Source organism: Papio anubis, chromosome 15 (assembly GCF_008728515.1).
Source record: "Papio anubis isolate 15944 chromosome 15, Panubis1.0, whole genome shotgun sequence".
In the NCBI taxonomy this organism is placed as follows: domain Eukaryota; kingdom Metazoa; phylum Chordata; class Mammalia; order Primates; family Cercopithecidae; genus Papio; species Papio anubis.
The window spans coordinates 5220573-5248360 of NC_044990.1; the positions used below are offsets into that span (position 1 = coordinate 5220573).

General features: G+C 40.4%; 1 protein-coding gene across 2 annotated transcripts in view; it reads left to right on the top strand.

The window, feature by feature from the left end:
* The window catches only part of ATP8A2 (ATPase phospholipid transporting 8A2), a 642805-nt gene that overhangs the window by 403458 nt on the left and 211559 nt on the right, over positions 1-27788 (top strand). For both annotated transcript variants that reach the window (XM_031655775.1, XM_003913687.5), the window contains exon 27: positions 944-1054. In XM_031655775.1, the coding sequence (XP_031511635.1) occupies positions 944-1054 (111 nt within the window). The remainder of the gene's footprint in view (positions 1-943; positions 1055-27788) is intronic.

The window sequence follows — 27788 nt, forward strand, 5'->3', positions numbered from 1 at the left end:
ATCCATGTGTATCTATATATGTGTGTAACTTTTTAACCTATGCAGTTGTTAGTGGAAGTAGTGTGTGTGCACCTGTGTGTACCTTTCCTTTAAACAAGACTCTATTGTGTGAGTGTCCCTGTCCCTTGTTCTTTTCATCACTGAAAAATCTGTGATTGCTTAGACTTTCACTGTACTTTTCTTTCAGTTTAGTAGTTCAACTTTGTTTAGTAATTAATCCCTATTGAAACACTATTCACAATAGCAAAGACATGGAACCAACCCAAATGTGCATCAATGCTGGACTGGATAAAGAAAATGCAGTACACATACACCACGGAATACTATGCAGCCATAAAAAGGAAGGAGATCACGTCCTTTGCAGAGACTTGGATGGAGCTGGAAACCATTATCCTCAGCAAACTAACATAGGAACAGAAAACCAAACACCACGTGTCCTCACTTATAAGTGGGAGCTGAACGATGAGAACACATGGACACAGGGAGGGGAACAATGTGCACTGGGGCCTGTTGGGGAGGCAGGGGGAGGGAGAGCATCAGAATAAATAGCTAATGCATCCGGACCTTAAAACCTAGGTGATGGATTGATAACTGCAGCAAACCAACATGGCACATGTTTACCTATGTAATAAACCTGCACATCCTGCACATGTATCCTGGAACTTAAATTACAAAAAAGCATTTGTTTAAATAGAATTTCATAACAATTAGAAGTCCAGCAGTATGTTTCGGGAAAATGATAATTATGTAGATTTAAGAGAGGATTTTAGTTGTTCTCACTGGGCCTGAAAGCTCTGTCTTCAGAGAATGGTTTTCTGAGATTCCTGCAGAATCTTGTTTCCTCTACCTACATTATCTGACTTCTGTTCGTAAGAACATTCTGTTTGTGACTTTTATTCCTCAATGATGGGCTCTTCTGAACTTTGTAATTTTCCTTTTTCAGTTTTCCTACTTAGAGAAGCTTCTGTTGGTTCATGGAGCCTGGAGCTACAACCGGGTGACCAAGTGCATCTTGTACTGCTTCTATAAGAATGTGGTCCTGTATATTATTGAGGTAAGAAGGAGTATTTTTTTTTTTTCCTTGAAGGGAAAGATCTTTTCAGAGGATATCTTGAGGTATTTAAAGTCATTTCAAGGGAGGGTTTTGTTCTTGTAAAATTAAAAGATGCTGCTGTGACTTTCTATAGCCTGGGTCACATGTAAGCTCCCGTGAAGCTGGGCTCACCATCCTGGTCTAGATCCTCATGCTGGATGACCAAAGCGGGCATCTGAAGCCTTTCTGCCCTACCCAGACGTGCCTTCCTCCCTAGCTCTCCTCCTGTGTTCCTCTTTGCCATGCCTCTTCCTCTGTGTCCTTGGCTGGGGTAGAATCTTGCTGACACTCACACCCCTTCCAGAGGGACCAGATCCTAGCACCAGAGACCTACACCTCGCCAGGTGAACACTGAGGTGTTGCTGGAATGAACGGGGGAGCCTGATTTCTGCCTTATTTCTCACAGACTCTGCAAGTTTTCTAGCATCCATTCACTGCTTCTGAGATACTTGGACACTGGCTCTTATGTGGGAAGGGTGTGGGAGTGAGGGGACGGTGGGGAGTAAACCGGCGAGGTCATTGACAGTATTGCAGTGAGTTCACATTGTGTTGTCAGACAATTTTCCAAGATGCTGATTCAGTTACCAGTAAAACAAACGTGCTTGCTGGAGGAGTGGGCCCAGGAAGAAGTGGAAAAGTCACTTTATGTTTGCTATTCGTGGGATTACAGCCCTGCTATAAAGGGGTGGCTTTTGAGGCCATCATGACTAATCGATTTCCAAATATGTTTGTCTGTGGAGGAAGGCAATGTTAATTGTTTATGGTGTTTTGATGCTTCATTCTACTATGGGTTATTTTATGTCTGATTTCTTGACTCTTAGTAAAAATAATAACCAAGGAAGAAATCCACTGTTTCTGATGTAAGCTCTGACAATACTCAGTTCAAATAAGTAGTAATAACAAGCGCCTTGCTAAGGTAGCTGTAACTAACAACTTCTTTACTGGGTTTTCTAATCTTTCCTACTCAGTCATTCAGGTCAAACATGTAAGTTCTTGTCACACATCTGGTAACTAAACTACTAAGGAGTGATTTCCCCAAATTGTTCAGGTTGTTCACAGCCCAAGACAACCCGGCGAAAAGAGTAAATGAAGCAGAAACATAACCTGTGCTGCTTCATTCTTCAGTTGCCCAGAGTCCAACTGGAAACAGCAATGCATTTTTCTAAGTTGCACAAGGGCCAGCCTATTCACCATGATGTGTGCATTTGCAGAGAGGATGCCTCTTCTAGTTCACACAAAAGCCCCCTGTGGGCTGAGGAGCAGACCTGATTCTTTCTTTTTTTTTTTTTTTTTTGTGAGACGGAGTCTTGCTCTGTTGCCCAGGCTGGAGTGCAGTGGCACGATCTCGGCTCACTCCAAGCTCTGCCTCCTGGGTTCATGCCATTCTCCTGCCTCAGCCTCCCGAGTAGCTGGGACTACAGGTGCCCGCCACCACGCCCGACTAATTTTTTGTATTTTTAGTAGAGATAGGGTTTCACTGTGTTACCCAGGATGGTCTTAATCTCCTGACCTCGTGATTCACCCACCTCGGCCTCCTTAAGTGCTGGGTTTACAGGCCTGAGCCGCCGAGCAGCCTTGATTCTTAAAGAATGTTCCAAGCAATCAAAAGGGATCTGGTTAAAGTCCTGAAACTGACCCGTTCTTCCTAATTTGAATCTTTTGTGGGAGGTGTCCTGTCTGCTTAAGTGTTATTTCCCTAGGAGGAAAATATACAGTAGAGGCTTGAGAGATTTGGTGATATAATTGACATTTTATTCGGTGTAATGAGGTTAAAATCAATAATTTAAAAAATTATTCATAATTTGCCTGCTGGTCTTGTGCTGTAATATTCAATACTCAATTCACCCTGGGTAAGAACTTGTAGATGTTGGTGTCAGAGCTTTAGTGGTTTCTCTTTATTTTTACAATTCCCTTTTGGTACTTAAAATTCCCCTTTGGTACTTTGTTCCCCTCCTGCTCCCACATGTTTTTGCGTCTGTGGTAGGAGTCACTCCTCAACGTCACCTAGGGTCATGGATGATAGTGCAAAGAGGTATTGTAGGGTCATGGGCCATCGTGTAAGGGGGTATTGGAATCCCCGTTTCTTCGTGCTATCCCAGGCTTCCCAGCATTTTGTGCTCCTGTAATTGCTGGCTTTCACGGTTTCTTAATAATCTGGTCTTCTTCACAATCAGCACATTACAGATAGTCTAGACTTCTTATCAAGACATTCTGCATGGGGCTCTCAACCCTTTCACTTTTCAGATCGTCCCCTAGGCCCCCTTCTTAGTCATTTACACCTACTATCTTGCTGGTGGTTTCCCCCCCGCCCCCTTTTTTTTGACTTCAAGTGGGCTGAGTCTGAGAAAAGTGCAATTTTAGTCTGCCTGAAAAACCCTATTTGGAAGGAGGCCCTGAAAGTGCCGCTTGCTGCCTCAAATTAATATTTCAGTTGTAGCTGAGCAGCAGTTGTTAAATGGTCTTTTGTAAACAGCCTTTTAAACATTCTTTATCAAGTTAAAGAAAATGTAAAAGTCTCCACCACTCCATGCCCAATTTTCTGTTTAGTGTTTCTCAGGGATATTAATTTGAAAACTGAGAAAGAAAAGTCCTTGACCGAGCCCGTGTGGTTGGAGCATTGACTCAGGCAAAGCCTACCTGCCACTGCCAAATTACTTCCTTGGCATCAACATGCACTTCAACTGTAGTTTTAAAAATAGGAAAGTACTACTTACTTGCATGCCATTTTAGTGTGTTGTGAACTGTAAGATCAAAGATTATTGTAAGTTGATTTGCTTATTTGCAAAGAATACTTTTTTGTTCTAAAGGCAACCCTTATAATTAATTACTTAAGTGAGAATAAATTAAACACATTACTTATTTATCTTAAATAGTTTTCTTGTAACTCAAGGAGCGATTCTTTACAATAGCCAATATGTTGTCATCTCAAATGCCCTATAAGATACATAACTACTAATCATTTAAAAATGTAGTCTAAAGGCAATTTGACAAATTAAAAAAAGAAACCTACGCATGTGTGCATGCACACACACATTTTATGGCCTTAGCCATTATTATGAGGATCATTATATATAGGACTTGAATTGCCAATATTGTAGGGAAGAACTGTAAGCCTGTGATGTAATGCAGTCTACTCAGTTGGCATACTAACCTATAAAAGTGGATTTTTCTGTATAAGGAACACATGGATATATTCACGTTGCTATATGGAACACAAACTGAAAGTTCCCTCCACTCTCACCCCCAAGCCTCCTTCCATACTATCTGTCCTGACCTTTTTCTCTGTAGGTATGGAGATATTTATGTATACAAACAAATCAGGAATTTTAGATAAATGTCATCATGCTGTGCAGAGCCTCCTGCAACTCATTTCACCTGACAGCGTATTCTGGAGAGCATTCCCAGTTACTATGTATAGACCCAGGGCCATTTCACAGAGGGATTTCCTGCTATCTATTCAGCCATTCCCTGCACTGATAAACATTCCACTTCCCTCCAGCTTCAAACCCCAAAAGCCTTGTGGAATAACAGCTTTCTCACTAGCCCATAAATATTCCACCCAAATGAAATTGATCAAATTAGACCATTTTTACCCCAGTGCCTTGAACATAACACATGCTTATGTGTTTTTATTTATACAACAAGTTATTTGTTGCTAACAAATCTTATTTAATGCTTCTTGAGTGTGCCACATAAAATTCAAGCCAAAATAACTGTTGGTTCGAGTGATTTAAAAAATAGGAACAAAATTATGCCATACATGGTTTCGTGTTAGCCCTATTCGTAGGTAAAACTGAAAATACTACAATCTGTACGTCCATCCCCGTGCGACTGCCTTAATTTAGTACTGTTTTCCTGGTGGATTACAAAAATCGCTAGTTTCACTTCCTTGACCATCTCTGCTGCAGTTAGGATACGATTTCTGAAACATACATCTGATCAATTCCAGTGTCTGGCACAACGTCTGGAATGGAGGTGCTCGAAAATGCTGGCAATGAAAGAGCGATGAATGCTGCACCCTGCAGCCCCTTCCCAGGCTCCCTGTGCCTTCTCATGAAATGCCCATCTCAGTCGCGTCACCTTCCCCTCTGTTGTCTGGGTTCCAACTGTCACCAGCCTTCTCTGCCACTGTATCCTCCTCACTTTGTTTGTAATCAGTGTTACTGAAGTATGATTGATGTACAGCAAGATACACACTTTTTAAGTGTTCCTTTCTATGAATTAAAACTGGGTTTTTATCATTGGAAACAGACTGGGGATTTTGTCTGTCTGCCATAGACGGTGACCAGAATGTCTCAGAGAGCTCTGAAGACAGATGGCAGTGATGGTTGCACCAGGCTGGGCGCTAGAACTGCAGTGCAAGTGTCCACATGGGACCATACACTTAAAAATGGCCAAGGCGGCAGACTTTGTTATCTATATTTTACAACCATTTTAAGATGCTAAAAAAAAAGAGAAAAATGTCACAGACACTTGGCTGCTTTCATCGCCTTGAGAGAGACAAAAATGTATAAGGACAGACTGTATGCTTTGGCGAGCTTATTGAAGATTTGGAAAACAAATTTTACACGTAGTTTTGTTCTGCATTAAACTAATTAAATGCTACATTTCATGGTCGTGGCCAGATGGACCATATTTCTCAGAAGGTAAAATCCTGTCGTTGTCTAGAATGCTCAGAGCTTCAGAGCCTTGCAGGGCAGCCAACTGGGAGTGGGGTTGGGGTGGGCGGGGCAGGAGGGCGGAATGTAATTCCCTGTGTCTGCACTGGGGGTGGGAATGGGATGAAATTAGCAAAAGCAAGGAGATAGAGCTGGGTAAGGATATGTGAGTGACCAGGGAAGGGCATCTGAATGGCTCATTTGGAGTTGTGTTGCCATTAGAAGCTGGGATTCCTTTTTTTCCTTCTCTTTTTGCAATAATCAAATTACATAGTAAATGTGATTTAGGAAAATTTGTCTATCAACATGTAGGGCAGATGGCAAGCAGAGAACTTACGTGTAATTTTGTAGTTTTAAGCCTGGGGCATAAATCATGCCATTATGTAACTATCTCTCCATGTAATTTATAAGCAGAAAGCAAAGACAGATTTTTTAAACTCTTCGATTTTGACAATGGGAGGAATTTGCCTTAAATGTAAAGATTAGAGGTAAAGAGGTTAGGAAAGGTCCTATAAATTTTTGAAGTCCTGATTGACCTCTGTGTGGTATCTCTTAAGGAGAGGGGTTGCGTAGATTCTTTAGCACTCCTACACTATTTAACAAACTATGAGTTAGTTATTTGGAGTTTTCTTAATAGAGGACAGTTTCAAAGCACAGCAGCATCAGCATTTTAAGCACGTATTAGGTGGCATATGCATTTGTTTGTGGACTTTCTGAACGCCTGGGAAAAGGTTATTTGGAATAGATAAAATTTTTAGTGACCATAAAATTCAAATAGAAAAATAATAGGGGCATTACTTGAACTTAACCTATATTTAAAAAAAAATTATCATAGGGATCTCTTGTAAACTTTGGTATAACATAAGGAAAATATGCCAAATTATTTTTGAAATAGAGATGAGTCTGAAATCATAATGGTGATTAGTTGGTGGTTCCTAATACAAAGAATAACCATAACATATGTATATTGATGTGAAAAAGTGGATATTATGTACAGCTTGGAGTCTACTTATTTTTGGCAACACATATAAGGAATTTTAGTGTTTTCTTGGGGGTGATTAAACTGATACGGGATAAAGGCCAGGAAATGAGATGCATATTTAGCATGAAGGTCTGGAAATACTATCACTGAAATAGACATAGAGATTCTAAGACCACAGCAATTTGGGGACCAAATGAAACTAAACCGCAGAATTTAGTTGATAGCCATTTAAACATTTGTCAATATCTGACAAGCCTAAAACAAGCAAACAAACTTTTATTATACTGCAGCAGAGGTTCCCAACCTTTCTGGCACCAGACACTGGTTTCAGGGAAGACAATTTTTCCCACAGAGGGGATGTCTTTGGGATGATTCAAGCACAATACATTTATCGTTAGATCCTCATAAGGAGTGTGCAGACTAGGTCCCTTGCATGCGCAGTTTACAATAGGGCTCACGCTCCTATGAGAATCTAATGCTGCCACTGATCTGACAGGAGGTAGAGCTTAGGCAGTAATGTCCGCTAGCCCTCTGCTCACCTCCTGCTGTATGGCCGGGTTCCCAGCAGCCACCGACCAGCACCAGTTCAGTCTGTGGCCCAGGGGTTGCGGACCCCTGCACTACAGGATATGAGAAAAGCCTTTACTGGCATTTTGTTTTCCGTGTCTTCGAATTTAAAAAGTGAAATGAATTATGGTTCATTATAAATTGCCATTCTAATCCAAAACGTTTTCAGTAGATGAATACTTTGATTTTTTAAAAATTGTTTTGCAAACATATATTTCCTTTTGCTGTTTTACAGCTTTTTTTTTTCTGTTGGACCTGTGAGATTTTGTTTTATCATCAATTTTTTTATTATTGTTTGAAAATAATCATTATTTTGCAAACTTTTTTTTGTTTGTTTTTTGAGATGGAGTCTCACTCTGTCGCCCAAGCTGGAGTGCAGGAGCGCAGCGTTGGTTCACTGCAACCTCCGCCTTCCGGGTTCAAGCGATTCTCCTACCTCAGCCTCTTGAGTAACTGGGATTACAGGAGTGCACCACCACACTCAGCTAATATTTTTGTGTTTTTGGTAGAGACAAGGTTTCACTGTGTTGGCCAGGCTGGTCTCAAACTCCTGGCCTCAAATGATCCACCTGCCTCGGCCTCCTGAAGTGCTGGGATTACAGGCATGATCCCTTTGCCCGACCTTCCAACATTGTTAGAAAAAAATCATATCTAAGTTGCCCCTTCTTTCCATTATTATGTGATTAACTTCTTGTTTGGGGAGCCTTAATTAAATATGTTAATGCAGGGAGATGCTATGCACTTGGTCAACCCTATTACAATTTGGTATCTATGTCCTGTTAGTAACCCACGCGTCATTATAAATGATGAAAGAAGTCACTGGCTTTGGGCTGGATTTCATTTTAAATGTTAGAATCAACAGAGAGTAGATGTTTTAAACCACGATCAGAATTTCGTCCAGTAACTTTTCCCCTCTTGGATATAATGCATGACTTTACCTGTACCTCAAAACAATGTGTTTCATTCGGGGGACACAAGAAATTTCATTACATGGTAAAAGATAAAATCCTAATAGCTAAGTTTTCCTCATCTGTTCTGTACGTCTGCCTTGGCAGAGGTAGCTTTATGTTTCCTGTTACAGCTTTTATTTGAGGGAATAGATTGGCAGCTATGAGTGCGGTGTTAAAATGTTAATAAGTAAAAGGCAAATTGAAAAAATACCATTGACATATGGACCTTTCTGTAAAGGCTGTGGCGTCAAGTGTGGAACCATCGATTTTCTATTAAAAGCTTTAATAAGTATTGAGCACCTACTCTAAGGCCGGCAGAATGCAGAGCCTAGGGTACTGGGACATGCCCCACAGAGTTCCCCATCTAATATGGGTTGGGGAAGAGGTGAGTACAGTCATCCCTTGGTATCCACAGGGTACTGGTTCCAGGACACATCCTCCCCACCTTCAGATGCCAAAATTTGTGGATGCTCAAGGCCTTTATATTAAATAGCATAGTACTTGCACATAATCCATGCACATCCTCTTGTGTACTTTACATCATCTATAAATTACTTAAATATCTAATGCATTGTAAATGCTATGTGAATAGTTGTTACACTGTATCAGTTTTGTTTTGTTTTGTTTTGTTTTGTTTGAGACAGAGTTTCTCTCTTGTCGCCCAGGCTGGAGTGCAACGGCACAATCTCGACCTGCTGCAACCTCTGCCTCCTGGGTTCAAGTAATTCTCTTGCCTCGGCCTCCCGAGTAGCTAGGATTACAGGCACGTGCCACCACACCTGGCTAATTTTTTGTATTTTTAGGAGAGACAGGGTTTCACCGTGTTGGCCAGGCTGGTCTCGAACTCACCTCAGGTGATCCACCTGCCTTGGCCTCCCAGAGGGCTGGGATTACAGTTATGAGCCATCTTGCTGGCCCAGTTTTTAAATATATACTATTTTTGTTGCTGTATTGATATTTTTACTGTTTTTCTTTCCTGAATATATTTTTTTCCCTGTGGTTGGTTGAATCTGTGGAGACAGAGAGCCCGGCTGTACAGCATCAGTGCTCTGATGGCTGTGTGCACAGAGAGCTCTGCATGCACAGGCCTGGTGCCAACCCCATCCCAAGAGCATCTGGGCTTACAGTTTGTGATTACCTGGGTGGTCCCTATCTTGTGCTGATTATTGTTGAGTCATAACTGCAATTGGAATATGTTGGTGGGAAAAGTACTTAGAGAAATTTCCCATTGGACAATTGAAAAATGGGAATTCACCAGAAATGTAAACATTCTGAATTCTGCTTTCCCTGCCTCATGCATCCTCATTCTCCAAGTCAAGCACTCTTGGGTCATGGGGACAAGAGGAACAACTCAGTCCCTCCTCTTGGAATCAAATAGAGAATGTGGATAAGAATTCCCACAATTTTAATATGGCATGGTGGGGCTGGCTTCGAGGAAGACAGCTTGCAATGAGAACTGTTAGAAGTGGTGCTTTACAGGCTTGGTGGTGGGGTAGGGCCTCAGGATCCCAGGATGAAATGAGTTAAGACCTGAAGGATGAGTAGCAGCTAATCAGGTGAAGGGGCAGGAGGAGAGGGTCAGGTATTGTGCCAAAGAGACCCCAGCACCTGCCTTTCCCATCCATGTTCTCTGTCTGTTCCAGCTCTGTGATAAATGTCAGCAATTAGCCCAGCCCTTAGTACCCAACAGAGAAGAAATGCATTATGCTGCGGTTTTCTATTTCAGTCAGAAGAAGGCTGGAGAACTAGTTAAACACGTGCCTAGGAATGTTCTCTGAAAGGCCAGCTGGTTGCTGCTGGTTGATAAAGCTGGGAGTTTATTAGCAAAAGGTGGAGAGGGGGTGAGAGGGCAGGGAGGAGGTAGGTATTAAGCCAGAGAAATACTAGCAGTCTGGAGGGATTCCCTACAAGATACACCATCACTATGAACTTTATAAAAATAGACTCTTACTGCCCTTTCCGTGTGACAATCTATGCTTTTTTTAATGATGGTTTTGCAGCTGCCTTACCTAAAAGGATCGTTATGAAGATCCAGCACTAAAAAAATGTTTTTAGGCGTTGATGGTTTAAAAATGGAGTCTTTGGAACTCTATAAAATGTTTAAATCTCCTTGGAATAAAAAAATGCAAGTCCAGAAACAGAGCCTATGCGAAGAACTTCCAGGGCCCACGTGAGCTTCGAGAGGTCAGCCCTGTGCTGGAGCTGTGCTTCGTAGCCCGGTTGCCTCGCTCCCACCCTACCTGTTACTGTGGCAGATGTGGTGGGAATCCAGCCCACTTCACCTCACAAATGCCAACTTGCTTCCCTTCCTTAAAGGCCTCTTGCATTCAGAGACAGCACCCATGTAGTTTAGTACTGATTGCTTGCAAGGGGTGAATGTTACTTTTATTTTTCCAAATTGGTTGTGACTTCCCTAAGGGTAAATAGTCCTGCCTACATTTCAGTAGAGGCACACATGTAAGAATCTGTTGGACATTTTGGTTTTGGGATTTTGTTTGGTTTTTTAAAAGATAAGAGAAGATTACATAAGTAGCATATTCTTATCTAACTTAAATCTTTCCTGGTATAATTTTCATGCAGAGAACTAAACCCTTCAAGTACTAGAAGATACATTTCTTTTTCTTTTTCTTTTTTTTTTTTTTTTTTTGAGAAGGAGTCTCACTCTGTCACCCAGGCTGGAGTGCAACGGCATGATCTCAGCTCACCGAAACCTCTGCCTCCCGGGTTCAAGCGATTCTTCTGCCTCAGCCTCCTGAATGGCTGGAATTACAGGTGCACGCCAGCACACCCAGCTAATTTTTGTTTTTTAGTAGAGACGGGGTTTCACCATGTTGGTCACGCTGGTCTCAAACTCCTAACCTCATGATCTGCCCTCCTCGGCCTCCCAAAATGCTGGGATTACAGGCGTGAGCCACACCTGGCCTACGTTTCTATTATATTGTGTTTAACCCTATTTTTTGAGAAAATAAAGAATAATTTTGGCTGGGTGCAGTGGCTCATACCAGCACTTTGGGAGACTGAGGTGGGCAGATCTTGAGGTCAGGAGTTCAAGACCAGCCTGGCCAACATAGAGAAACCCTGTCTATACTAAAAATACAAAAAATTAACCGAACATGGGGGCACACATCTATAATCTCCAGCTACTTGGGAGGTGAGGCAGGAGAATCGCTTGAACCCATGAGGCAGAGGCTGCAATGAGCTGAGAGTGAGACTCTGTCTCAAAAAAAAAAAAAAAAGTAATAATAATAACAACAACAACAATAATTTTAATTGAATGATTTAAACACATTTCTACCTTAATAGAACTTCTATTTTGGCTGAAACTCTCAAAGAGATTTTCATTCTTATGTAGTTGACTTTACCAATTAGGTTTTTCCCTGCTAAGTTTTCTTGCCATTTTGGTTTGTGTTGGTCTCATTTTTTTCTTTCTGTTCTTTCTTTTGCCAGTAGAGACTTAGTTGTCTAAAACTTTTGAAATCAGATTTCATTTAAGTGTACGACTTCTGTAACAATGTCTGAGCACAGAGCCACTGATCATGCCTGTCTATTCATTTTTCTCTCTGTATACCCAAATAGCACCATTCTAACTAGATTTCAGTAATAACTGATTTAGGGTGGTAGAAAGCCCAAGATCAAGAATAGAGACTTCGTGTATAGGCTGTAGAAAAGGAGAAACAAAGGGATTTTCCCACACTGACTGTAAAAAGTTCGGAGAAACAAAGGGATTCTCACAGCAGTGCTTGCTATTCCAACATCTGCCCTATTCAATTTTGAGTTAATATTTGAAACTGTCCTCGTTGCCTACATAAGTGACCAAGTGACCATCAATACAGAGACTTTTTCACGTACCTGTTTTAATGGCTCTGGAGAATGCCTGATTCTCTGAGTTATTCCCTAGAGGTTTTCAGAGTCAATTCCAAGAGTACTACACAGACTTTATATTAAGTCGGGTCATCCCAAATATTTTATAAAAACCTACCCAGCCATTTCTACATGACACGGTAGCAAGCACAGAGATGAAAATTTTATTTATCTAGATTAGGCAGAATTCTCCTGCGCGCTATGTGTAATGCCATGGGTTGTCTGTATTTTATATTTATATTGTGTGAGTGTGTGTATTATACACACATGTATGTAGAAGTACATATGTACGCACATACATATATATGATTGTATGGACACAAATACATACATACAAATACTATATGTACTACCAGGCTTTCTCAGAGACTTAGTGTTCTTTTTATCTTTACTGGAAAAAATGTTGTTGGTAATAGCAAAGACCTTTGGTGTTAGCCATTAATGAGGCAGTGCTGTGAAAAATCCTGTGCTATCTAATATGTCACGATGAAGGCCACTGGTATGAGCTTACGTTGGAATGCAGGATTTTTCTGATGTCATGAGTGTACTCAAGTGACCACAGTTTGAATCTTTTTACTTTTAAAAACAATTCCACACCCCAGTTCTTTAGCTAAGATTGTCATCTGAAGACCTGTGCCCTGTTCATCCTGTTGCACGTGGCCAGAAGGCCCTGAAGAACGGTTTAAGCCATTTTGAGGAGCACGGACGTGGGGGAGAAGGAGGTAATCATCATCGATACGTCATCCCTACCTCTTTCAAACGTTTGTATCTGTTTTGTACTTGGTTGGTTTGTTTTTGAGATGGGGAGAAGACAGAGGGAGGACAGAGGCTCTCAAGGAGTTTGTGAGTTTAGCGCTGGCCTGATAGCCACGAGCAGCATGTTTTCCATCTTGAAGAAAGGAGAGGTGGGAATTCAGAATGGTGCAGCTGCCTTGGTAAAGCCTTACGGTGGCTTTATTTCTACTTGCCAAATACTGGAAACAACCTATATGTTCCTTGACTGAGAAGTGGATAACTGTGCAGTATATCCATGCAGTGGAATATTACTCAGCAACAAAAAGGCGCAATGCACAGGATACAGGGCTTTGCTGTGCAAATGCATTGTGCTAAATGAAAGAACCCAGACTCAAAAAAATGACACCCTTTCGTATGATTTTGTATAAATGCATGATTCCACTTATTTGACATTCTGAAAAAGACAAAAACTGTGGGGACCAAAATCAGATCTGTGGTTTCCAGGGTGTTTGGGTGGAGGAAAAGGGTGACTATGAAAGAGCACACAGGGTTTGGGGGAGTGACAGAAATATTCGGTGTCTTGATTATGGTGATTACACAGGGTGTGCAGTTATCAAAACTCACAACTGTACATGAAAAACGATGAATTTTACTGTATGCAAATTATATCTAAAAAGAAATAACCATATATATATATATAAATATATATATATAAAAATATATATGTATATATTTTCCAGTAATTACTTCTTGGTAATTGAATCGGGACAAGGATAACATCTATCAGAAAGGTCTTTTACTGATTTTGAAATTCTGCCCCAACACATCACCCCTCCCCCATGTTTTTTGTGATCATTTTTATGGGATTTATAGGATGTCCAGCCCATGCACAAGTGACAGACTCTTGTTTGTAATCTCGGTAGCTTAGCCTCCCAAGAGTAATCCATCCATCCATGACTGGTTTTGATTCAAGAACAGGGCTTGTGATCAAGATATTGATTCTACAGCTTATAAACCAGGGAACAGTTGAAAAAAACTAAAGCTTAGTCTCCTTTAAGACAACTGAAGCCTGGAAAAGTTGTACTTTATATATGCATATGTGAATAGTAGCAGGGAATTTTCTTGCATTCAATTTTCTTATTCCTGAGAGGTTAGATGGTTCAAATGTGCTGGGGCAGGGCTTTTCACTGGGCTGTCAGAGCTTCCTCTCCCTCATTATTTTCAAGTTTTAAGAAGATATTTAAAATGCTTATGTTTCTATACATTACATTAACTTTTAAATCTTTTAAATATGAATATTATAGTAAATAATAAATCGTACTTCACAAATGCAAAGACCTTCTGTGCCCATGTTTAGCATATTTGGTCGATTTCTTTTCCATGGCACTCAATGACAGCTGAAGAAATTTCTTTAGGGTGACAGATTGTCAGCACGTTGACATAGATTGTTTTAGATGTATATTTTTAGTGGGAATGAACAGAATTTAAGTGAACTTTTCTCGTAACTGTAATAACAAGGAGAAGACTTGCTATTTCATGTGTCAAGCTTACAGGACTTTTTTCCCCCTCTTTGGATTATAGTCAACCTAATTAGCAATTATTAACGAGTATCTTATAAAATAAAAAGAAAATTTGGAATTTGCTGAAAACATCCTAACATCTAGTAGAATAGCACTATTGACAAGTAGTAAAGAAATTTATCTCAAATCTCCCTTGCCCAAGATAGAGAAAAATTAATTCAGAATAATCTAAAATTTTTTTCTGGTCCTTCATTGTACTTCATTACTTAATTAGTCCTTAGAGGAACCGTCAAAACTTGGTAGGTGGAGACAGCCTTTGCTTATATTTATCTGTGAGATGGAACTAGAATATGGAGTTCACAGGACATCTTTTCCCTAATGTGTATCTTTCTTTTCTTTTCTTTTTTTTTTTTTTTTTTTGAGGTAGAGTCTTGCTCTGTCACCCAGACTGGAATGCAATGGTGCGATCTCAGCACACTGCAACCTCCACCTCCTGGATTCAAGCAATTATCCTGCCTCTGCCTCCCTGGTACCTGGGATTACAGGCGCCTGCCACCATACCTAGCTAATTTTTGTATTTTTAGTAGAGACAGGATTTTGCCATGTTGGCCAGGCTGATCTCAAACTCCTGACTTCAGGTGATCCGCCCACTTTGGCTTCCCAAAGTGCTAGGATTACAGGCATGAGCCACCACACCTGGCCCATATCTAGTTTTAAAACTATGATTACTTCATAGAATCCTGGTTTCTTCAGACAATACTTTATCAGGATGAAGGGCTAATTGTGTAGTTATGACCTAGTTACTGCTGGAAGGGCTGGAAATCATTCAATAAGAAGGCAGGTGTGTGGTATTTACTCTCTCCAAAAATTTGGGACCCTCTCTTCACTGCGTAGGGGCCATGAGGACTGGAGTTCCGAAAGGAAGCTGGGACACACATGAAACGCCTCCTTTTTTTTTTTTTTGAGTCGGAGTCTCACTCTGTCGCTCAGGCTGGAGTGCAGTGGTATGATCTCAGCTCACTGCAACCTCTGCCTCCTGGGTTCAAGTGATTCTCCTGCCTCAACCTCCTGAGTAGCTGAGATTACAGGTGCGCACCACCACGCCCAGCTAATTTTTGTATTTTTAGTAGAGACCGGGTTTCACCATGTTGGTCAGGCTGGTCTCGAACTCCTGACCTTGAGATCCACCCGTCTCGGCCTCCCAAAGTGCTGAGATAACAGGCGTGAGCCACTGCGCCCAGCCAAAACCCCTTTTAATGAAGGAATGTCCAAGCTGGTTCCCCAGAGGATGAAATTAGGCAGGGACCTAACGGGGAAGAGCTATTTCCAGAGAGGAGAGAACAGGCCTGGCTTCCTAAAGGGCTGTCTCAGATCTTCATTCAGCACTGGCCCAAAGGAAAGTATTTCTCCACAGTCATTTGAAATGGCCACCGTGCCACACACAGCCCTTACCTGGATTTCTTTTAAACTGCAAAGATTTTAAAGGAGAGATCTTTAAGGACATGGAACCCAGGGAGGAGGAAACACCTATAAATTTTATGTAGAAGAGAAAACAGTTTTAATTTTTTTCTGGAAAAAATAATGAAGAGCTTCCAGGGACCTTCAACAGTTACCTGCAGACACTGTAGGTTTCTTGGTGTGATCGCCAGCAGGGCTTTTCCAAGCAGATCCACAAACGTCCAGTGAGAATGTGGATCTAGCTCTATAGATTCTGGCGCTGGGGGCCGAAGTGCCCCCTCAACACTTCAGGAGCCCTGCTACCTGCCCTGCGGTATCCAGATCCTCACTCAGCTGTCAGAAGGCTTTTCCCTTCTCCTTAAGGGAAGGAGGCTTTAAGGCGTTACCATCGCTCCAGAGGCAGGAATAAAAGAAGCCTACAGTGGTAACTTAAAAACAACAAATACAAAAATAAAGCTACTAAAACTTAGTTGCAGAATGAGTGACATTCACAGCTTCACTTCTGACCCTAAAACTGTGCCCCTTGACAAAGGTGTGTCCTTGGTCTTAGCCTGTGTCAGTCTTCCCTTCTTGGGTGAAGGATCATCTAGGTGGGAAGCACTTGGAAACTTTATTTGTAGTTACTGAGCCAAAGTTTGTACTTAAAACTATGATTGTCAAGCATATTTAATGACCAAGAGAAAGCTTTGGTAAGGTAAATAATGATAATTTTTCATATATAAACTGAGCTATGCAAAATATGCACATATAAAAGACTAGCAGGATGAAAAAGAATATATCAATATACATATATTTGGATGGTAAATTCATAAATGAGTTTTTTCTATGTGTTTTATGGATTTTTTTCATGTTGTAAAATGCTGTGTTTTTATAATCAGAAATATATCACATTTTAATTAATACATGTTTTCGAATTGATTCTATAAAGAAGAGGTTTAGGAGAAAGCCAACCACGAGTTGTAGCTGGCATGCATATTAAAAACAAAATACTTACCCCCAAAACCCATAGAAACAAAAGTGGCCCACTGCAAGAAAAATTAGGATATTATGGGAAGGAGGATCACTTGCAGAATCTTAAAATATTTAAATTATTTTGCTGTCAAGAATACTCATGTTTTTATTACCAATATATACTATTCAGTACTTTTTCAAAACGCTAGTCCACCTCAGCATGGTGTCACAAAGTTCCACTTCATGAGTCTCTAGTGGACATTTGATAGTGTAGATACCTCTGCATAAGTTGGATTTTAAATGTACCAAAATATCATAATAAATTTATGATGACGCAAGGTACACAAAACTGTGCTGCTGCAAAATCTATTTTAATCTTTAATTTTACATTACTTTTTTTTCTTTTTTTTGGGGGATAGAGTCTCACTCTGTTGCCCAGGCTGGAATGCAATGGCACAATCTCAGCTTACTGTAACCTCTGCCTCCCAGGTTCAAGTGGTTTTCCCTGCCTCAGCCTCCGCAGTAGCTGGGATTACAGGCACCCACCACCACACCCGGCTAATTTTTGTATTTTTAGTAGAGACAGAGTTTCACCATGTTGGCCAAGCTGGTCTCAAATTCCTTACCTCAGATGATCCGCCCGCCTTGGCCTCCTAAAGTGCTGGGGTTACAGGCATGAGCTACCGCGCCTGGCCTACCTTACTTTTTTGAATTCCAGGTGTATTACTCATTAAATGTGGACATTGTAGCAAAGAACAGTGTAGTTTCCATGGTAGTGGACTGTATTGTGTTTTATTTGGTTCTTCTATATTACTTGGTTGTTTTTTTTTAATCTGTGTTTGGCTATTTGAAAGTTTATATTTTGATCAAATGAGTAAGATCTGGTATTCGATAGCACAACCAGGTGATTATAGTCAACAATAATTTATTTTATATTTAAAAATAACTAAAACAGCCAGGCACCGTGGCTCATGCTTGTAATCCCAACACTTTGGGAGACCGAGGTGGGCAGATCAGCTGAGGTCAGGAGTTTGAGACCAGCCTGGCCAACATGGTGAAAACCCATCTCTACTGAAAATACAAAAATTAACTGGGCGTGGTGGCACACACCTGTAATCCCAGCTGCTCGGGAGGCTGAGGCAGGAGAATCGCTTGAACCCAGGAGACAGAGGTTGCAGTGAGCCAAGATCACGCCATTGCACTCCAGCCTGGGTGACAAGAGCAAAACTCCGTCTCAAAAAACAAATAAACAACTAAAACAGTAGAATTGGATTGTTTATAACACAAAGGAAGGATAAATTCTTGAGGTGATGGATATGCCATTTACCCTGAGGTAAAATGCCTATTTCAAAATATCTCATGTACCCCATAAATATATACACCTAATATGTATCCACAAAAACTAAAAATTTTAAATTTTATTAAAAAATAGAATAATTTACATTTCAGTAATTGGTTATAGTAAGTTTTTAAGAGAAATGAATAAAACTTTGCATTAACTATTCAGACTTGAAACGATTTCATCTGCAACTATATAGACTGTTAAGGCGGGTGTTCCCACTTTTTTAGGAATTTGATGGAGAGGTTGTCTTACTACCATAGGTTTTACTTGGTTTAGGTTTTCTTTTCTATAGTATTTTTATATTTTAAAGAGTCCAAACTGTTCATTTAATGGCATGACTGTTCATGGGTGGAGTCTCCCAGAGCTGATTAGCTGTTTGAATGCAAGTTTATTACTCATAATGACACTTTCTTTAAGTGTTAAAGTTTTGGTAAACATTTCATCTGAATTCATAAAATTAAAATTGTTGATATTTCATTATCACTGAAGGGAGAAACTGTATAGAATTAGCAGTTGATTCTGTTTACACTGTGAATAATTATCTATGGGAAGGGTACCCTGATTAAATCTGATCTATTTAAGAGATAAGTGAATCTTAAATGCTTAATTTACAGAAGTTTGATCTATATCCAATGGGAATGAATCTCTTTTTGTATTCCATGATTAATTTTTTTCAAGAATTCCTTAACTTCCATGTTATTTTCCCTGTTTAATTTTGCAGAGGCTGTAACTTCCTCAATGCAAGGTTCCTTCACTCTTGAGAATCTCCTAGTTACTAGTGGCCACCATGTGTCACATAATGAGCTTCTATACTGAAATCAAACCAAGTTTGTTTCATCTGCCTTGTAAGAAATGGTAGTTATTCTTCTGTGAAGACATATATAAAATGATCAGTGATGCATGTAACTGAAAGTCCCTCAGGGAGGCATTTATTTGTGAAAAGTGTCATCTCGTTCTCTAAGAACGTCCTCAGCGTTTTTTGTTTGTTTAGGGGAGGGCACAGGAACATGGTGGCATGGTGTTACATTTAGTGATTTGGTGTGCACACAACAGTTTGTGGTCATGCCCTTCAATGTAACTCTTGTCCCACTAGCCTATCCAAAGTGCAGATGTATCTTCTTATAGATGGCTTTTTAAAAAATAGCCCATCCTCAATGGATAAAAGCTATTGCAAACAATGTTAAATCCTTAATAAGAAAATAATCTCAAATTGCTGTGCATTGACAATATTTGAAGGGAGTGGGGATGTTGTAAGGGATCTTTTTAGAAAGAAAGAGCTGAGAGACATGAATTTTGCAGTGCAGAGAACATGAGCTTTAGATTGAAGCTCCAGTTGAGTGGTCTTTCTGTACTTCAGAGTCAACATTATAAAATAAGATTTAATTGACCTCTCAGGGTAGTCGTGGCAGTTAAATGATGCAGGGGAGACAAAGCTTTACCTCTGTCCTCTTAGGGTCCTGGCTGGGTCTGAGAATTAAATGGACATGACAAATTAAGCCAGGCACAGTAATCCCAGCTACTAGGGAGGCTGAGGCAGGAGGATTGCTTGAGGCCAGGAGTTTGAGACCAGCCTGGGCAACATAGTGAGATCTCCATCTCTAAGGGAAAAAAAAAAATTGACAGAACAAATTAACAGGATAAAAGCATACCAATTTATTTAATGTAAGTTTTATGTGGCACGGGAGCCCTCAAAGGAAAATAAAGATTAGAAAAAAACACAGAGTCAGGTATTTTTATATATTGAATTGGACAAACAAGGGTAAGTTGTGAAATGAGATAAGGCCAGCAGGCTTGGCCTAGGATAGGTAACTGTCGGAGAAGGAACTAGGATGATGAGGGTTAATTAACAGCCTTTGCACAGATGTCCCTTGGATTCAACCTTCTATCCCTGGTGATAAGAATGCTACTTTCCTTTTGGGGTAGGAAGGACATCTTTCACCTGGGAGTTTCACCCCCTGCCTTTCAGAAACAGAACGAAGGTCACAGTGGTCTTCTTGTGACTCCTGTTTTTTAAGTTCCCTTAAATCAGAACCGTCAATATGCCAGAACGTCTTATTTTTAACTCCTTTGGTGGCATGAATGTAGGAGCTCCTACCTGAGTCTAAACACATGCAGCCCCTTCCCAGACACAGAGTCACGGCCATAGATGATTATGTGGGATCTGACAGAAGTTTGTCACTTGAATATAGTTTCGCACAAGTCTGCCGCGTTGGAGGGCAGCTGTGGGCTGCGGGAGAGCCTGGAGAGAGTAGTCCCTGTGGACTTGCCTCCGTCCCTGAGTGTGTTTAGATGAACAAGGACCTTTCCCCTGAACATTCATCTGCATGGATTTTTAAGGACTCCTTCTCTGGAAGCCGCCCTCACAGCTTTTCAGGTGCTCTTGCTGATGACAGATGAAGCTGCCGTAAAGCAGGGGGATGTGATTAAGCAAAACATATTTTCTCTTTCAACCCAGAAGAGCAAAATAGTAACTCTACTTCATGAAAGCAAACTTGGATATTTCCAACAGAACACTCAGATCTTCAGGAAAATGTAACATATTTCCTAAAGGAGATTAAAGATGAAACCTTTCATCTTTATCCATATATGGAGAATATATGGCTCCATATATTCTACCATAATCATCATAACAACAGCAGCTCACATTTATTGGAGCTTTTAATGTACCGTCCATTGCTTTAAGTGCTTTACACATACTGTGTTCACTTATTTAATGTCAGTCAACTCCTAAGCCCCTGTTAGATGATCTTCATTTTACGTGAGGAAGCCAAGGCACCCAAAGGTGCGATGTAACTTGTCCACACTCAAACAGCGGCAAAGCCGGCGTTTAAACCAGACATGCTGATTTTAGAACACTGACTGCATATGCTGCATCTATAACGGGTAAAAATGTACAATGGAGAATGGTGGGAACCAGTGCCAGGAATCTGTGTAGACCTGGTCAGAGCAGGAAAGGAAATAAACACAGTTACATAATTAGAAAACAACAAATTGGATAATAAGGTCAGTCCTGAAAAGTCAACCAAAAGATGCTCAAGCCAGACATTATTGCACAATATCTTGAATCAGGTCCAGGTATCTAAAACAAGCCTCTTTCCAGTGGTTTTTCGAGAATCTTGCATATGATATAGGGTGAAGCAACTCATTTTGACTTTAAAGGAGTTGTGTGGCAGGTTCCTGGACACCTGGAGGCACTATATGAATTTCTGCCTAAAAATTCATCCATAGGAAGGAGATTTGCTGAACTGAGAAAGCGAACATTTCACAAGAAATACATATGTCTCCATGCGAAGAAGTAGCTCCCTGGATGATCGCCGTCATGCTGCCTGTTTCCATCTCCAAGCCCTGCTGCAGCCTGCCTCCTTGTCTCCACCCAGGCCTGGAAAACCTAACCCTCATAGAAGTCTCAGTAAGCAACAGTGAGAATAACCATAGGGTGTTACAGGAGGGATGGTTTTGGCAGCCAAAAAGGGCTTATGATCCCAAGATCCACCTTAAAAGTGTTCTGTTGCACAATTCTGTATTAATTCTGAGCAGAGGCAGCAGAAGGCATCTTTCGGGGTGGAGAATTTCTGAGATCTTAACCGTCAGGAAAACGACACTTCCAGGCCGCCGTGGAAACTGAAATCCAAGCCCTAATCTTGCTCAGAGCTTCTGAGGTCTGTTTGTAGGAAAACACTGGATTATTGTCTGAATAACATACATCCAAGTTACAATGGAAAATAAATCTGCCGTATGGAAAGAGAATGAACATTTGCTGGGTAGAGTTTATGCCTGGCTAGATGCTCCACCTCCAGGCCCTAGTTATTCTACTAGGGAGTGCAGTCTGCGCTCCCTCTTCTGGGATGGCTGTGGAGCCCAGGGCATCTCTCTCTCAGGCTTTCAACAAGTCTTATGGGCTGTCTAGACTCGTTCTCCTGGAATGAGTTAGTGCTCTGACCTGAGGAAAATTCCCCATGTTTCTCAGTGTCAAGCCAAAATCTCTAGGGCTTCGGTATTGCCCCATAGTTCTGGCCCGTTGGTCAAACACATAACTCTCTTTGCAGCTCATACAGGTAAACGTGAGCCAGTGCTGCTCTTACAACCTACCTCCCACATCCCTGTCTGTGGGTGGCTCTCTCCTGAAGATGGTACTTCTCCAGAAGTTTCCAAATGATCAGAGAAGAGCTGCTTCTGGGTACTCCTCCTCCTCCTCCTCCTTCTTGCCAGAGGCCTTGAATTTGCTATTGAGAGATTTGGCAATATACTCTGAAACGTGAAGATAACGAAGTGGTTGGGTGTGAACAAATGTTACTTGACTATTCAAATATTAAAAATATAATATACGTGGTGCATTAGTCCATTTTCACACTGCTAATGAAGAACTGCCTGAAACTGGGTAACTTATAAAGGAAAGAGGTTTAATTGACTCACAGTTCTGCAGGGCTGAGGAAGCCTCAGGAAACTTACAATCATGGTGGAAGGGGGAGCAAGCGTGTCCTTCTTCACATGGCAGCATCAAGGGGAAGTGCAGAGCAAAGTGGGGGCAGAAAGCCACTTATAAAACCATCAGATCTCATGAGAACTCACTCATTATCACAAGAACAGCATGTAGGTATCTGCCCCCATGATTCAATTACCTCCCACCAGGTCCCTTCAATGACACGTAAGGATTACGGGAACTACAATTCAAGATGAGATTTGGGTGAGGATACAACCAAACCATATCACATGGTAACCTACGTTAGAGATTTGTTGTATGAATAGCAGAACTTTCTAAAGTTTTGCCTTGCAGAAAACACTTCCTATTATTGTTCCAAATAAGTATACATCATCTTAGAACTTGTCTTTACAAATATGAACAATGAGTAATGGCAGGGAAACAAGTGATTAAGATTCAGTGATTGAGGCTCGGTTTCTATACTGGCAACTCGATGGAGAGCTTGAAGACCAGCAGCTACATTCCCTGTCTTGATCATCTGGGGGTAGGAAAAGTATTGAAAGATGGGATGACTAATGCCTGCTAAATGCTCGCCAACTTTAAAAAAGAAGTGACTTTAGTATTATGAGATACGAATGGTATGTTTTAATTAGAAACTACAGCAATCCTAAGTGAGCTTCATTTCTTACACAAAATATAGGAAAATGATACATGTTCACTGTGCTTGAGAACTTTTATCTCAAATTCAGTGCAGAAAGGCAGTCTGTGAAGCAGTAGGAAATGTAGATGCTGGAATTCTGTTATCAGTATGTGTATCAGTTCTGACTGAGTTGTAAAATAGAAGCCTGAGGTGCTGGATATTAATTTAGCAATAGATAAGTCTGAAAGTAGACTTACCTTCAATTTCATCATAAAAGTCAACCTCCCACCTAACATGTTGAAACTCCTGTGGTTGTGAAAGAAGAAAAATGAGGTTCTACTTCCCTTTCATTCCATGAGCCCCTTCAGTGGTTACTGCCTCACTAGACGTGCAAGTTACTAGAACCACAGAATATAAACTGTTACATAAAATGATGAAATATGCGCACGGAAAATAAGGGAGCTTTTTAAAATAAAAACTAATTTGTATGCTTTGGAAAGACTCAAAGGTGAGTTTGTTATTTTTTTAAGTGAATTAGATACGGGTGAGACAACTGTGAAAAACTGGAGAATTTTTTTTAAAGTCATGAAGGATGTGCACTCAAATTGCCTTGTAATTTTTCCTTTACTTAAAAAAAACCCCGTGAAACTGTACATTTTCTAACTGAAATCACATTGACACGTTGCAATATCTATGTGTGACGGAGAATATGGAGCCGGGAGAGCCGTTCTTGGATGCAGAACCACATTTTGGTTGAATGACTTTATGTTTATGTGTTCGTAGTTAAATGCAATATGTATGTGGTCAGGTTTCATGGCTTTTTCAAGTGACTGACTGCAGGTCTTAAGTAAATTGGATGACAGGATTGTACGAGATTTAAAAAACGAATTTAATATAAACTCATCAATTTGTTGCAACTGAATATCAAAATGAGAACCTCAATGTTTGGGGAACAGTTAAATCTACAACATAGCAATTTAGTAGAGGTTCACAGAGTCGATTTAAGGAATATCCCATGATATATAAAAATATATATGTGTATTATTAAATTGTATATTTGTAAAGATGTGGCCCAGATATAGACTTTATTTACCTCCATTCATATAATAAATAAATATCACACAGATTAGTTGTGCTGTCCACCTCTCGGCATGTGCACAGATCAGCCTCTGGACCCAAAATGCCACATCTCTCTTTCCCATGTGTTAGTATTGAAGTTCTACCAATCCTTCAAAAACTGACTCCGATGTTACCATTACCTGAAGGCTTTCCTAGGTTCTCCACATCAAACTGTGGTTCACTTAGCCAAACCTGTTTGTCGTTAATACGTTGGAATATTGCCTACTGTTTCCCGTAGCTAGAAGTGGTGCTTAGTACTATGGTTTTTGGAATCACAGAACTGAAGAGGCATCTGAGAACTGTGTATGTGTTTGTACACAGTACCCAATCTCTAGTTTTTCTAAAATGCCATCTCTGGCACATTTGCTTAACTTATTTTAAAGAGCGCACACTGAAATCGTATGACAAGCAGCACAAGAACTTCTGTTTTCTGTGTCGGAAGAAGTAACAAATGATTATACACAGCAAGGACAAAGATATGAGTTTTTGGAGAAAAAAGCACCTTAGCAATAATATTCCACTGGCGAAGTAACTACCTATGCATATCATATATTGTATACATTGGCAAAGCATTTTGTTTAAACTTTACCTTTTAGTTTTTTCCAGTATGTATAAAATGCTTGTCTTAATTTATAGTCATTTTCTGCTGGGGGTGGGGTAAGGAATGGCCATTTTAATGATATTAGTGTACAGTGGATTCTTGGCTATGAAGGAGTGTTACCAGATATTACAGCTTGTATTAAAAGTGTGAAGATAGAAATAAGTGGTGCCTGTTTGAAAAGCTATAAGATTTAGAAGCCTGTCTGCTCTGACAGGGATGGTAAAGCTAATTTTAATTCTGAAATGTAACTTCTGTGTGTTTTACAGTTTAATTTTCTATGATGTTAACCGATTTTATATACTTAGTTTTGTAGCTTTATAAGTATATTAATCTAACAGTTAAATAGAGAAAAACAATTGTTTCTACACCTATAGGACTAGAATGTGTGGCTAGTTTCTCTTATTGGTGCCCCCACACAGTGGCGCTTTCTGGAAACACATTCTAAATGTAGAAGTGTCTTTAAAAATGAGCCTTTCCTCTTTTTCTGTTAAGACAGAGCTTCTTTTGGGCTGGCATTTTGTTTACTCTGAAGGGGCTCCTCCGGGAGAGACACTCTGAACCCGGTGCACTGGGGGTGCCAAGCTGCCGCAGCCTGCTTTGGGGACCCTGCTGAGTGACTTCTCAACTTAGTGCACAGAAAAATGAATTCTGTGCACTTAAAATCAGAGTCTCTGCCCAAGGGGACTTCTAGCATCAAGAAAAGGTGGAAGCTAGCTGAGGTTTAAGAGGTTTGTGTAGGAGAAAAATGAGGCGTTAAACAGTTCAACACTGCCAGCAGATTTTTAGCATTGTTTAATAGCTTTAAATTATGGCGGTCTTAGGTCCAGAATGTAACAGTTATCCAACTCACTGACATTAAACATGCAGCTGCCAGCTTCTGTTTTCTTGGTCATTAATTTTCAGTCTATGTATTTTAGGTGCTTTGCTAAGGATTTTGTTAAAATAACTTTTCTGGTTTGCATTCTCATTTCCTACAAATTCGGACTTTGCTTTAGAATCCAACAGATACTTGGAGTTAGCTTATTTTTTTCCTTCTACCTTTTATTTAATGAAGAGGCCGGGTGTGGTGGCTCACACCTGTAATCCCAGCACTTTGGGAGGCTGAGGTGGGCAGATCACTTGAGCATAGGAGTTCAATACCAGCCTGCACAACATGGCAGAAATCTGTCTCTATAAAAAATACAAAAATACAAAATGAGCCAGGCATGGTGGTGCACACCTGTATTCCCTACTTGGGAGGCTCAGACAGGAGGATCACCTGAGCCCAGGGCGGTCGGCTACTGTAAGCCAAGATCATGCCACTGCACTCCAGCCTGGGCAACAAGAGTAAGACCCTGTCTCAAAAGAAAAAAAAAAGTAACGAGGTAAGATATCTTTTGTCTGGTTATAATAAAAGCTGTAATATGTGTAATTTACTCAAAAGCAGAGCTTGCTTTGGAAATCTCTACATGCTTGAAATTTAAAGCAGTGCAGATATAGTCTCCATATTAGTCTGTACTGTAAACTATGCTGGTATTCCAGGGATTGAGTATGAGTGTTTATAAAATGGCACATGGCACTTAATTTTGAAACTGTGGAAATATTTAAACTACTGTCTTGATGAAGGCTGTAGATCAATGTGAGAACTAGTAAGTTCAAATCAATGCCTCACATTGATTTGAAGGCATTCAAAGATGCTAAATGATTGCCAATATAGCTTTTTTTTTTTCTGGACTGTTTAATTCATGGTAGGTATATCCAGTATGTATAAGAAAGTAAAAAAAAAATGCAAACACTTGAATCTCAAATAACAGTATGCAGTGCTCTAATATAATATCTGCTACTCTGAAAGGCAGGTCATAAGAGCAAGCTGCTGGTGATGAGATGAGAGGTCATTCTTCATTTGTTGGAAGAACAATTTTATTTCATGCCCTGGAAATGCTTGCTTTACGAAGAAACATATGTAGGGCAGCGTGTATCATGAGGTCTCCAAAAGAGAAAGGATTTGTTCACAGGGCTAAGTTGAGGAGGCAAGAGAACAGCTCTCAAATCCATCTCCCTGTACATAGGCTTAGGAATATTTTTGGGTTAGGAAGAAACAGGTTCATTTGTGCAAGCCTAGTGGGGGTTCATGGCACTTCATATGACATATATACAGAAGATGGCAGCTTTAGCATGATCTGTGGGTGGAGTTTTTTGGTTCTCTGGCTTCAAAAGGCCACCTCTCAGGCATTTGCACAGGCCCACTTGAAGGGTTGGTGGTCTCAACTGGTTTGAACTGAACAGCAGCTGGCCAAGTTCCTGAAAAACAACTGAAGCCAACATTACCACGGTGACCCAGGAATGTCGTCTGTAATGCAGCCAGTGCTGGTTAAGTTTCAGTGTTCTGTGGCACGGCCTTCAACTTCATGGAAAAGGGACAAAAATAACATAAAGCAAGTGGCCAGAAACAAGCAGAGCAGCAGTTGTGATCAGATTAACCTCTTGGTTTCACTGCTATGAACATCTGGATACAGGTTTTTTGTATAGAAATATATTTTCAGTTCTCTTCAATACCTAGAAGTGGAATTGGTGAATCATAATGATAACTCTGTTTAACATTTTGAGGAGCTGTCGCACTGTTTTCTGAAGTGGCTTCCTCATTTTACCTTCTTACCAGCAATGCACTAGGTTCCAGTTTCTCCATATCCTCACCAGCACTTGTTATTGTCTGTCTGTTTTTTTTACTAGAACCATTCTGATGGGTTTGAAGTGGTATGCTATTGTGGTTTTAGTTTCCATTTCCATGATGAGTAAGGATGTTAAACATCTTTTCATGTGATTATTAGCCATTTATGTATCATCTTTGGAGCAATGTCTATTCAGATTCTTTGCCCATTTTTAGACTGGGTTATGTCTTTTTAGTGAGCTAT